This window comes from Syngnathoides biaculeatus, chromosome 8 (assembly GCF_019802595.1).
Source record: "Syngnathoides biaculeatus isolate LvHL_M chromosome 8, ASM1980259v1, whole genome shotgun sequence".
Taxonomy (NCBI): domain Eukaryota; kingdom Metazoa; phylum Chordata; class Actinopteri; order Syngnathiformes; family Syngnathidae; genus Syngnathoides; species Syngnathoides biaculeatus.
In genome coordinates, this window is record NC_084647.1 from 5,957,124 (window position 1) to 5,970,616 (window position 13,493).

The 13,493-nt window shown below is 42.8% G+C and overlaps 1 protein-coding gene and 1 long non-coding RNA gene across 3 annotated transcripts in view; one reads left to right on the forward strand and one right to left on the reverse strand.

Moving 5' to 3' along the window:
• LOC133504504 (uncharacterized) overlaps positions 1–13,493 on the forward strand; it is a 179,173-nt gene that overhangs the window by 61,848 nt on the left and 103,832 nt on the right. The window lies entirely within an intron of this gene.
• The window catches only part of gria4a (glutamate receptor, ionotropic, AMPA 4a), a 115,624-nt gene that overhangs the window by 54,993 nt on the left and 47,138 nt on the right, over positions 1–13,493 (reverse strand). For both annotated transcript variants that reach the window (XM_061826797.1, XM_061826796.1), the window contains exons 3-7: positions 11,345–11,584; positions 5,327–5,379; positions 5,011–5,142; positions 1,744–1,797; positions 1,017–1,175 (exon numbers count right to left, since the gene is read on the reverse strand). In XM_061826797.1, the coding sequence (XP_061682781.1) occupies positions 1,017–1,175; positions 1,744–1,797; positions 5,011–5,142; positions 5,327–5,379; positions 11,345–11,584 (638 nt within the window). The remainder of the gene's footprint in view (positions 1–1,016; positions 1,176–1,743; positions 1,798–5,010; positions 5,143–5,326; positions 5,380–11,344; positions 11,585–13,493) is intronic.

Below are 13,493 nucleotides of genomic sequence, written 5' to 3' on the forward strand. Positions count from 1 at the left end.
TCGACTTAAGTCGGATTCCGCCATTAAAGTCAGAATTTACAATCAAAATACTCTGTATAAATAAACAAATATATTGAAATAAACGAGATGTCGTATGTACTTAGCATTACTGCTGAGAGGTGGATGGAGAAGAAGAAGAAAGGGAGGCGGTGCTTAGCTATTGCGAAGGAACCTGGTCCTCAATCCTCGCCATCTCGACAAGTGTCAAAGAACCTTGTTTTGTGATCATTGTATCCGACGTGGAAACAGAACCCTTCACATGTGCTAAAATACGGGCGTTGTCTTTAATAATTGTCACCACGGTCGACCGACTGAAGCCTTGTCGTTGTTGCTGTCTCTCCTTTCTCCAGTCTTTTCATGATCTTGAGCTTCGTTTCCACGGTAATGGATTTTGTTTTGGCTGCAGAAGCATTGCTAAAAGACAAAGCTTTCTGCTTTGGGGCGATAACGTCTAAAAAGGAGGGCGAGAAATGCAAAGACACTCCCGGCGGACAAACACGGACAAGCAATAGCCAGACAAAATGGACGGGGGACGGGTATTATAAAGTCGAAACATCTTAGGTCGAGACCGTCTTAAACCGCGGACTCGCTGTAATTGATAAATGAATCAACTAAAACTCATTAGTTGCCTTTTGAGTCTTTAGTCTTGGAGAAGTGTAAGTGTCCTCAGTTCCAACATCAGTGACCTCACAAATGATGCGGTTGATTGGACAAAAAGCCGACACAATCTGACATCTTGTACAAATTTTTCCTGGAAGAGTGGAAGGTCGCTGTTAAATGTGGGGTGGAACTGTGTCTCTCTTCAGCTGTACCGGTACCAATATTTGGCCATAAAGTTGGATGTTTTCCTCACCAATAATTCTGTGGATTGTACTTGTTTTTTCCCCCCGATATTTTCTTAAAGAAAGGAGCCACTCAAGAAAAATCTTCATTTCATTATTAACTCATAATTAATATCTCACTCGCTACTGTACGTATGTCCATTCTGTATTACTTAGGGTTGGGATAACGCTTACCTTGGGTGGGCTCTCTGATCCAGGATATTCTCTCTGATCCAATTTGTTCCAACGCTGCATCAATTTAATGACTATTGACTTGCTGAAGTCCACGAGCTGGAAACCAGTCACATTGGCGCCACCATGCATGAACCTTTCCAGAGAAATGTCCTTAAATCCCTGTAAGGAAAGAGAATTGATATATTTTGATATATATATATATATATATATTATGATCCAGTCCCTGTTATGAGGAAGATAAGAGATTGCATGCTAGCTAAGCGTATTGAATATACCCGTAGAGATTATCGACAGTATTTATCCCCTAATTAATACGGTGCGGCTTCTGCTGCTTCATAAAATTTCATGCAGAGCAAGCCTCTGTAATAGAGTGCCCATGTCGAGCGACTCATTTGGAAACGAGATAGCGTACGAGGTAAGAAACCATGTGAGCTTGATCCTGGACTGATGAAAAGTAATTGCGAAAAGCGCTGAGAGCTTCGCTTTTTTCCTGCTTGACCTCGTCTGCCAAGCCCTCTTCTTCGCGGGCCCCAAACGGGAACGACTGAGCGATTTAAGACGAGCCGTTGCTAAATTGACGATGATGAGTCTGATAGCTACATCTGTAAATTGTTGAACCAAGTGTCAAAATAGAGCATATTATTGACATTGGAAGACGAAGGTAACATTGCAATTATTTTTAAAAGAATCTTTTTGTAACAGCAGAATATTGCTTCATATAACTTACCAGGTTTGCGATGATGTAGTGGTATCCTTTGACATGTTTCCCCACACTGACTGCCTGAAGAAAGATTGACAAAGTGCAATATGTTAAAATGTTGGCAATGACAGGCAAAATCACACAGGTTGTTAAACATAGACTCAACGGTTTCATTTAAAATGGATGAAAGGATTACCGTAATTTCCGGCCTATGAAACGCGACTTTTTTCCACACGCTTTCAACCCTGCGGCTTATGCGGTGATGCGGATAATTTGTGTAATTTTTTTTAATGGCTGCAAGGGGGCACTTGAGCGGAAAAGGTATGAGTGAGATCGGTGGAGTATATGTGCTGGGGAAGTGACTTTTCCCGGTATGTTTTTTTTTTTTTAAACCGTCCCTCTCGCTGCTCCTTTCTTACTGCATGTCTCGGTGATTTTTACCGGTATGTTTTTTTTAACCAGCCCTGTTAGCGCCGCGCTAGCTTTAGCATGTTGCTGTTGTGTTACTGCCACGTCTCAGTGATTTAGGTATGGTTTTTTTTCTTTTCTTTAACCAGCCCTGTTAGTGCTGTGCTACTGTGTTGCTACTGTGCAGCTCCCGCCACTATTTTTATTTATTTTTTTACCAGACCTGCTCGCGCTACCGTGTCGTTGCTATGTTAAACCAAGCTAAGGTATTAAAACTTTGTATACCGTCTTTCTCATGTTAAATACAATTTCAATGTGGGTTGCAAGGTGGTCACTTGCGGCTTTTACACAGGTGCGCCTTATGTATGTACCAAATGGTATTTCCTTTACAAATGTACTGGGTGAGGCTTATACACAGGTGCGCTCTGTAGGCCAGAAATTATGGTACTTCGGATGCAACCCCCCGAACAAGTAATGGAGTTTTCCATTCTAACATGACTGTGAATTAAGAGTGTTCCATTAGCTTGTGCTTTATTATGTAAAATGTATATAATTTCAAGAAAACATCACATTTGGAATCCTGATTCCAGATGACCTCAGACCGTATTTATATGACAACCGTCTCATTGAAAACATGAATATTTTTACGTTGAAAAGTGGATGAACCATTATGTAACCTGTATGCCGGGACAGTAGTTGACAGTACAAATGCAATTACACTGCGTGACGTCGAGGCACCGCTTTATCTTGACATTCCTGCTCTCAGACAATATTATTGTGCCGAGACACACAAACACGGGCCAAGCATCAAACCTGCAGCAAAGTTGAATGATGATCCTGTGATCAAAGTTCTTTGAGTTATGTGTTTATCGTGCATCTGCAAAATTTTCAAAAAAGTGTTCCCAGTTACTTTTTTTTTTTTTTTAATCTAAAAATACGTACAATAACATGACAGCGTCAATTTGTTACTTCACCATTAATAGAGGGTTGTTTCTCGCACCCTCATAAAACAGCGGCAACGTACACACACATGTACACACACTTACACACGCACGCAAAACGTAGACACAGAGTGCAGCTGGCAGGACCTGACAAACAGAGCAGTGTGTCTCCGAGCAGGGAAGCGAGCCAACGCAGGCACTGCAGAGGCCGTTGTGACACGGGTTTGTGTCTGTTGTTAACACTAACGTGTGTTTGTGTAAATCTCTGGCTGTCTGTTCACTCACCACAGAGTCTAATTAAAAAGCAGTCTGTCTGTCTGGGACAGGGATATTCATATTTGTAGTCCGATTCGTACGTGCATTTAAATGTTACTGAATGTGTATGTAATTACTTTCTTATAACATGAATCACATGTACCGTACAAGGTGTATCATTGATATAAATATACTAACGGTGAATGATGTTCTCGGAGCTCTGTGCCAGATTTGTGTCAGTCGTGTTTAGTGACACACTGACGCGTATGCATACACACGCACATTTCAAGTAAATTGCATCTTGGAACGTTCGCCGCCACGTCATCTCTCACAAGGAAAGGAACATGACCCCCGCCAACCACACACTCATTACACCTACTAAAGTAGAAAATGTAACTGTTAAAAATGATCCGTGTAGAACTAAATGAAGGTCGGGCAGCACCAAATTCGAACAACGAATAGCCTCCCATTCCGCCAGGACCGGTGCATGTTCACGGGCCAAATTCAATCAGTTGGGGCCGACAATGCTGCCTGTATTGTTCACTTGCTATTGAAGGCCATATTTCCCCGTTAATTACATTTGTTTCATTCACATAAGGCGCGCTGTCGCAAGTTTTGCCCGAAGCTGACGGCTGGCAGACAGTGATACAATGGAAATATCAAAATGGAAATGTGCCATTCCTCCGTTAAAGACTGTAATTAATCATTTCCTTGTGACAGTCGACTGTTTTGTCAATTTGTAAAGATTTTTTTTTCATTTTCTGTTAAGGGATTTTTAATTGGGTTCAATTGTTTAATATCTCCAAATTATTATATTTTTTTGGGAGGGGGGGGGCATTGTCTCTTGCCACACTGGCCAAGAGCAGTGACAAACCTCTACTCACACATGTACTACAGACTGTACTAACGTAGCTAGATGTTTTATGGAATATGGATGGATGGATGAGTAGAACTTAATGGAAAAAATCCTGTAGATGTAGTATAAAGCAGTGAATTGCCTCAAGAACATTATTGTTGTGTAAATAGTACATTCTAGTACATTAACAGTTAAAACGGAATATATGTGCATGAATGTGAGGGGCGGAGGAGGAAGAGTGAAGCTCCAGGGAGAAGAGATGGCGAGGGTGGACGACTTTAAATACTTGGGGTCACCAATACAGAGCAATGGAGAGTGTGGGGATCAGGAAGTGAAGAAACGGGTCCAAGCGGGGTGGAACAGTTGGCGGAAGGTGTCTGGTGTGTTATGTGACCGCTAGGATGAAGGGCAAAGTTTATAAAACAGCGGTGAGGTCGGCCGTGATGGACGGATTAAAGACGGTGGCGGTGAGGAGACAAACAGGAAGAAGAACTGGAGGTGGCAGAAATGAAGATGTCGAGGTTCTCGCTCGGAATGAGCAGGTTGGATAGGATTAGAAATGAGCTCAGCAAAAGTTTGATGTTTTGGAGACAAGGTGAGAGAGCGCAGACTTCGATGGTTTGGACATGTTCGGAGGAGAGAGAGTGAGGAAATTGGTAGGAGGAAGGTAAGGATGGAGCAACCAGGGAAGAGAGCGAGAGGAAGACCAAAGAAAAGGTTGATGGATGTCGTGAGGGAGGACACGAGGACAGTGGGTGATGGAGAGGAAGATGTACGAGAAAGGCTTGGATGGACAAGCCGTAATGAAAAGAAGTAGTAGTACACTGACAGTACCTGTTCTAGCATGCTCTGTAGTCTCTCCGGCTCCAGGTCGATGACAAACTTCCTTTCTTGACGTCGGTCCAGGTCTTCCAAAAGTCGTCGGTATCCGGCCTCGTTAAAACTCTCCACACAGATCGCACTCACCTAAATTCAAATTGGATACAAATCAGGCAGAAACAAAGGGAATGTAAACTGATGATAATATCGCTGAACAAATACAGGAGTGTCGTGTGCTCATGCAAACCTCTTTTTATGCACACTGTATGATATGTCCATATTTTGTCCTATTTCTAGGGTTCCGTGTGTGTGTGTGTGTGTGTCAGTTTACCTGCCAGCCGTTTTGCCCTGCTCTCTCCATTATCGCCTGCAGGATGGCATAACCTAGGCAAGGGAGAAAATTGAGAAGGGAAAATAGGCGCATGAACAATGCAAGAGCCGCCTGAGCTGTTGAGCAATTATGACTTGCCGCTTTCACCTAAAAACGTTCATGCTTAATATTCCCACCGGCGTTCAGATAATGTTTGATTTTTATCACAATTACCTCAGTGTGCGCGCGTATTGGCAATATCAGCAGAGTGCTTGCAGGTGTACGTCAGAATTGAGCAGACTCATCAGCCCATCTCATTTACTGAAGCAATATCCTAATGTCTTGTCTTGTCTTCCGGTGTGGAGGTAAAGCACTTACCGTCGCATTCCTCCCAACAATTCTCTCTTGTCCAACAACATCAAATACATCATGGGATCATAAATCGTAAACTGTGAGTCAATAACTAGATAGTAAGCGCATCTGTGGTGGTGCGCAAATGCCCGTGGATTCAGATTTTTATGCAAGCACCAGGCACGTTGCCCAATATGGCAGAGGAGTGCAGTTTCCTTGGAGATGCGCCCGGCGGAGTGACATTTTGGTGGCAGAAATTCGATCTGAACTCAGGCCGAGTGCGACGTCGATAGCTAGTCCGGCCCGATTGGTGAAATTAATTGGGCCAAGTAATTCAATTCATAGGAACCGTTTATCCGCTTGCTTGACCACGCTGCTCATCGGTTGCTCTCGGGTCGGAAATGGAGTCGTGACTGTCACACGCAGGAAGTGTATTTTGCTTCTGAACCGTTCCAGCATCGCGCGACATATCGCCTTCTATTGTTTATATCGTTATTTTGTTTTGTGGGCTCTTGTGATCACGCTGTTGGGGTACTAATGTAGCAACTGATACGTCGTCCTTGTGCCTCACTCTTCCTGTAACGGTTGGATTGAGCGTAAATCAAGAGTTGGGTGACTGTTATCGTTAAAATGGTCATTTGTGAGCTGAGCTCAGTTTGTACAAAGACCTCATTCCTCAATATCCATAAGGGTTGTTGCAGGTTTGCATCCCAGGCTCCTTTACCGGACTCAAGTTGGGGACGGTATTAAGATGGCTACAAGTCTAATCGGGCAAGACCACGCCAGATCACCTGCGTCATACATAAGCGCCAAGGTAGAATGAGTCCCTAGGTTTTTGTCTGACAAGAGTGTCTTTACACAAGCTTTCGTTCAATGAAAAATGAGCTAAGATTATTGTAACTGCGGCAATTTTACTACATCAACTATAAAAGCCTTAGACCACTACTAGAGTAACCTGGACATAAACAAGATTGTACATTACCTTACAATACATTAGTCCTAAATTAACACAAAGACAGGACCGTTTACTGTTTATACCCGGCCAGTAGTTGGCGACAGTGAGCGTCAGCATACTATATACAGTGATGCCTCAGTTCTTGACCACAATCAGTTCCAGAAAACGGTTTGAAAAGTGAATTGTTCGAAAACCAAATCGAGCCCAACAAATTAGGCTTTTTAAAGCATTTTTTTTTTAGCTTTTCCTGATAATAAACTGCATAGTAGGAATACATGTATAGTTTAAATACTTTATATAATAAAATAATTGAAGAAATATATTTATTTTTTTGCTTAAAATGTATGCTTTCGTAGTAGAGTACGCTAGGCTTGGAGTGCATTGCCTTATCTCAACTCGCCCCCAGCCTTGTAAACTTTTTTTTCTTTTAATTCATAAAAGTGCAGAATAACTTTAAACAAACAATAATGAGGGGGAAAAAAACATTTCTTTGGAGCCATGATTGGGGGTTAATACGAGATGATGCGTATGAGATGAGAAGAAAAGCAACAGTCACTACCGCGACACATCTGTGTACAGAGGCTGCGTTATACAGAATAATAAAACTGCACTGATTGCGTCGCGCTCGTTATGTCATTTCCGTTTATTTTTTCAAGGGGCGTTCGAAAAGATAACAAAACGTGTCGGGAGTGGGTCAGCTGGTCTGGCCGCGCGCAATACGTTATTTCTGGGTTTTGTTGGGGGCGTTCGAGTACCGATTTCCATTCGAAAACAGCAAAAAAAAAAAAAAAATCTCAAAATTTGCGTTCCAAAACCGATTCGTTCGAAAATGGGGACGTTCGAAAACCGAGGCTTTACTGTACTTGATTTCCTGGCGAAGGGCTCGTATTCAGCAGAATGATCACATATACTTTTTTGTCATTCCAAATGAAATGATTCTGGTTTGAAGATCTCTGGTCAAATGGTTGCATGTGACTTGATCTATTCTGATGAATAGCCGTGAGACGCGCATGTCATTGTGAATGTCACGTCATTTATCAACGTGGAGGACCGCTGTCTCGTCAGCACAGTATGTGGGATTTTTTAATCCATTTATTTGAGAGAAAAGAAAACACTTGATTAAAAACAACCGACGGGGAGTTAAAAAAATTCTTCCTCGTATATGAGCTACCATTTTTACGATGGGCGTAAACGATATCACCGCGCATTTACATCAAGGCGAAGCACGCGGAGACGGCTTTTCCTGAATGCCGAAAATGTACTTCTGATTAATTACGCGAAAGGAATATTCCACCCCTGTGAAATCGAATAAAATTCCATTTATATTTGGCCCGTTTATTCCATTGAAAGTGGCGCATATTTCATTCCGTTTGGGCTTCTAAATCGATGGTCATCGGGACAGAAGGCCTCCATCTAAACCGGGCTAGTCTTGCAGCTCTTATCACAGAATAAAGAGGCGAAACGAAAGGAAATTACACTAAAAACACAAAGGATGATCTAAAATCAAATGATATATAAATATTTTATAAAAATATACCCAATAATGATCAGGGCTGGGCTTTTTTGTCACAATTTCAGCGGTATTAAAAACACAATATTATTGTTTGTTGTTATAGTTTTGGGGTAAATACGGCATCTTGGAAAAATTATTGTGACGGGCGTAGTAATAATACAAAAAGGGCTCGACTTTTATAGACTAGTGCATGTTTACAACCGTATATTTAGAGTTATCTTCAAGAAAATGTTGGCTTACATTCGGTTGTGCTGCACTAAAAGAAGAGTCCTGTGTGTGTGTATAAAAATACATACTATATATTAAACATCTACAAATATTTGTGTGTGTGTGTGCGGCACAGTGGGGAGTCTAATAAAGTAGTGAGTATAAAACAGATGACAGTGTTGCTGCCCCTTTTCCAGCACATTACCAGCAGCAGAGCATAATGGGAGCCTATAACGAGATCTCCTTCCTTGGCCAAGTGAGCACGGCCAAAAGTCTACACATTCATCCTTTGCTGCATTTCTCCTTCATTTCCTCCTCATTTTCTCCCATTTTAATCTCCTCCAACTCCCGCTGCATGCCACTGGATATCAATAGACCCCATTTGTTCCCCTCTTTTCTCTCCCGCCTCTCGTCCCCCTCACCCGCCCGGCCTCCTCACATTTCCGACAAACCACCATACCTGTCTCTTTCCCATCAACTTGTTTGTCCCCCGCTCCCTTCATCTTCCACCTGTCCTTTATGCTTCCTCTCTTTTTTTTGGCTGCCGAGCCAACTTGACTGACTCTTGTGTGTTCCGCCTCTCTCCGCTTTCATCTGTCGTCACCTAGGATACGAATCCAGACAGCCTCCACTTGCCTCCATACCACGGGACGGTGGATCGCGATTGACCTTTATTTCCTCTCCTCTTGCTCGAGTTTTGTGAGAGAAACAAAGCAAGTGCTTTGTCCATGTGCATGATGCGATGGTTAAGTTATGGCCAGGTCTGCGCTTAACTTGATTGCAAACAAGTGTAGAATCCGAACTGGTAACCGGTCTGTCTGCCAAACCGGAAAAAAACTGTATCAGTATGTTTTACATGTACTGGATTGTGTATGACATCCACTCCTGCGTCAGTTTCTACACCGTAACATAGACGTGAGAGGAACTTTTATACTTATGTAAACATTCGACTGCCAAAAATAAAAATTACAGCAGCAAATCGTTTCCTCGGCATTGCAATTTTGGAGCTTGTGAATAATCAAAGGAATCCCTTATTACCAATGCCAAAACTCCTCATACTCGGGATTTCAGTGTGTGTCTGTGTGTGTGTGTCAATGGACCGTTCCGACCCGTCAATCACAGTAACAGCCAATCAGACTAACCCCTGGCTTGGCACGCCCCTCTCGCCGTATTGTCCCACAAGTAATGCTGGTTGTCAGTAGCGTGCGCTTGGAAAAGATAATGTTACGAAGAAAATGGTCCTCAGATGCGCTTGGGGAACGTGCAATTCTGATGAAAGTGACAAGGGGCCCGTTTGATTCATTTTCCAAAACCTAAAACGCAGTTGACGAAGTGTCTACGATGGATTAAGGCTCGCGGAAGAGCGCACGTGCAACTAAGTGTGGGCAATATCAACAAACAAGGCTGTATGTTGGAAAGTAAGTGAGGGAGAAGTATCTTCTCTGAATTTGGTTGAAATATTATCGGTGCTTTATACATTGCAGGAGAACAACTTTCACTTTGTTAGTGTATCACTGACCTGCTGAATGAAGTGTGTCATGTTTGATGCCGAAATGTCGGGTTAGTGATACGTAAATACGCCATGTCATCCAAGAGATATGTCTATTTGCCTATTTGTATCACATCAGACTTAAGACAGAGCACTGGGTTCGACTACAACGCAAGTCAAACTTTTTCATCTGGTGACTACGGTACTGACTGGGTTCATCACCATTGTTTAAATGTACTTGTAGAAAATCGAACCGAACTCACTTACAAAGACATTACAAAGATATTACTCATGATCTTTCCAAATAAAAAGTACTCACCCTGCTTTACATGTGTAGTATGATTCCACTATTTTATCCAGTTGGATTTCAATATGAAGTTTGTGAGCCGTCAAACTTTTTTTGCATCGATCGCCAACGTGTTGCTGTAACTCTGACATTGCGTCCCACCTTCGTCCAAAATCTTAATTCCGTGTACATATCCTTGCGGGAAATAGTTTAGACCCCTCTGTAGAACTCTCTTGGACAAGTCTGACGCATTTGGCAAAAAAAACATACCACAATATTATCTGGAATACGCGATAGAGAATCCACTTCAAACCTGTTCTGTTCTGTTGCCATTTTGGAAGCTTGTGGGGCATGGCTAAGGGGGCGGAGCTTCAGATCACCAGTCGGAAAGGTCCATTGGTGCTGGCCTCTCCCTGATTATTCCATTTACAGCCAAATTACACACATGGGATGGGTTAAATTGACCAAAACATCTGATTTATGCAGTGGCTGGCCCTCCCAAATTATCGAGCCAACAGATTTGTTTTCTGTTCCTCAATAATTTATTTGTGTTATGTCATGTCTTCCTCATGGCATGCGCTCCCAAAATTTGTGAAAACCATTTAAGGCACCTAAAGTGCAGAACCCTCTTCTTCACTTTTACACCTCTTGCCAACTGCTTTCACAAGCTGTTAAAAGTGAGCGAACACAAAATTTATTAAAAGATTGCAATCGTCGCAGAGTAGAAATAACACGCCCGCTAACGTGACGTGCAGTCTGTTCGAGTGAATGCAATTTAACGCTTGCTATTTGGGAGCGTAGTAAATCAGGCCCTATGAGTGACGGTGCACATAAATGGTCTCGTCTGTACTTCACTTGTTAGTTTCATCTTGACAACATGCACAAGCTAAACTTGACAACAGAGAATAAATAAAAGAATTCGCAAAAGATATATCGCCTCATACAGCCAACCAAACACAGGACGCCATCCGAAAGATTTAGGCCAACGCTGGCTTTGAAGTTATTGGAACTCTTTTCCCCATTGTATTTGACAAATGTATTTATTTTGACCATCTGAGTCACTATGGAATCCGTGAAACAGTCCAACCCCGAGAGTTAATCAGTCAGTCTCTTACTCCTCCTCCACAAACCCACTTCGTGGTCTGCACTCAACTGATAGTCTCGTTATGTACAGTAAATGCTCAAAAGATGAATCTAATGATGGCCCGGGACGTTTGTTGTATTTGTTTGCATTTTACCTCTGTCCGTATCGTAGAGAAAGACAAATCGGCTCCAGTCGTAGTGGTCCAAAAGGGACAGCAAAGCCCCTCTGATGGACGGTCGCAGCTGCAGGGTAAACTGGGTCTCCCCTTCGGTGGGGAAGCTGGGTGTCACCAGGCTGATGTGCAGGGCCCCGCAGAACGATGTCAGCGTGTTGACTGAGCGTTTGTCATAAAGGCCGAATATGGCGAAGACCCCCCTTGAATACTGCGAGCAGACTGGGGGTGGGGGTTGAGAACGGAGCAAAGAGAAGAACGTAGATGAAAAATGTTGGAGGGAAGCAGGTACAACAAGGAAGAAATGGTGATTAGAAAAACTTCACAAGCACACAAATTGGCAATATTTGTGAAAGTATACAAAAAGCATACATAGCTATGAAAAATTATTATGCCATTACATGTAATTCCATCTGGCTATACCTCCAAAAAGCCATTCATGCACATATGGCAGTCGCTCATATTTGAAAATCGTACGGGTGTGGTCAATCATGCCCGCAGATATAAAGTTACGGGTGTGTGTTCTGTTTGTAATTATGAGTGTACCCCTTTAAGAGCAGAGGGGGACGGTGTCAGGTAAACTAGGAAGTAGAAGTAGGTTGAGCAGTAGCTCATTGTTTGAGACCGTGCGCTTCCATGTTTAAAAAATAAAAAGACGTCAGGCTGTGGTTCACTGCGCTGGATCGGTTTTCATGTGGGCTGAGTGCGCGACAAGTGCGCAATTGCGCAGTTGCGCAGCTTAGAAGGAACATTGGTCAAGACTACACAAAATAAGTCACGTCCTTCAATATATATGTATTTCTAGTCATTACGCGTTTTCATGCTCGACGGTGCAAATTTGCGAGTGGGATGGCAGAAGAAGAATCCTTGGCAACAACGCAATCGGGTGTCCGGCATCGGCAGTCACGACTTGGCGGATTTCATCCAGTAAAGTTGCACGCAAGCCACACACGGTTACGAGGTCGCATCCAAATAAAAAAAAAAGAGATACAAACAAATAAGTTTCTAGCTTGAATTCCTTCAGATGCATGCACACAAACCGCCACTAAAAACTGCAGGCCGGCTTCCAAAAGAAAAATGAATCAACTCTGTAAAAGTGAAGCTGGCTTTTCAGAACTGAGGCATCTTTCAACGTTCAATCCAATCTCTCCTACACTTCAATATCTGGCGAGTGCGCGTGCATTTATCAAAATGATGTTTTGTGTTTGATGCTTGAAGATGCCGCGCCATGTGGCTTTGCGAGCGAAGAGGAAAAAAATACGAGCAGGTACTCCATCATTTTTCAAGAATTCGCCGAGGAAAGTCTCGGAATGTGTTTCTGGTGGTCATGTTTTTTTACGGTCTGCGCTTTGAACTTGAGCTGCATCCGGCATCATAACTCAATCCCCACCTTATGATACATCACTTTGGAGTAAACAGTGAGTCTGCAGACTTTTGCTTTTGGCAACAGGCGCCTATCACTGGGTACTTCATCTTCCTTTTCTTCTCACATCTGTCAGATGTTCCATCCATCCTCTCTGTCTCCTTCTATCGCTCTGCCTCTCTCTCTCCCTCTCTCTCTCTCTCTGTTTGCGCTGCGACTGTTGCTCCACACTTTCCTCCACTTTGCTCTTCCTTCGCTCTCTTCTCCTGGGACTCAGAGTAATTCCATTATCAGCTCTAAGCCTCAGTGGGGGTAAACAGTGAGGGACATGCAGCTTTGACGCTTTGCCTTGTGGCAATTAGACAAAGCCGGGACCTCTGCACCCGGCAGACGATAAGGCTGGGATTTAGTCTTTGATTATGACATGAGCTAAATGTCATCAATTTAGAGAACTTGAAATGAGTTTGTGCGAGGTGAGTCATGGTGTCCTCTAAAGAAGTACAATTTATTTATTTGTTATATTTTTGATCTCTCTTTAGTTTGACATGATCACATCGCATTTCACCGCAGAAGTGTTATGAAGTTAATTATCTTCAGTGACAGATATACATGTTCTGATAATAATACCGTACAGGAGGTGCAAGTACTTCCAAAACACAGCAAACACACCATTGTCATTTTATAAAACATCCACATTTAGACCATTTGTGTTTTTTTCCTACAGAAATGCTGTTTGTAAACTTCTTCTTTTCCTTTCAGCTTGTCCCG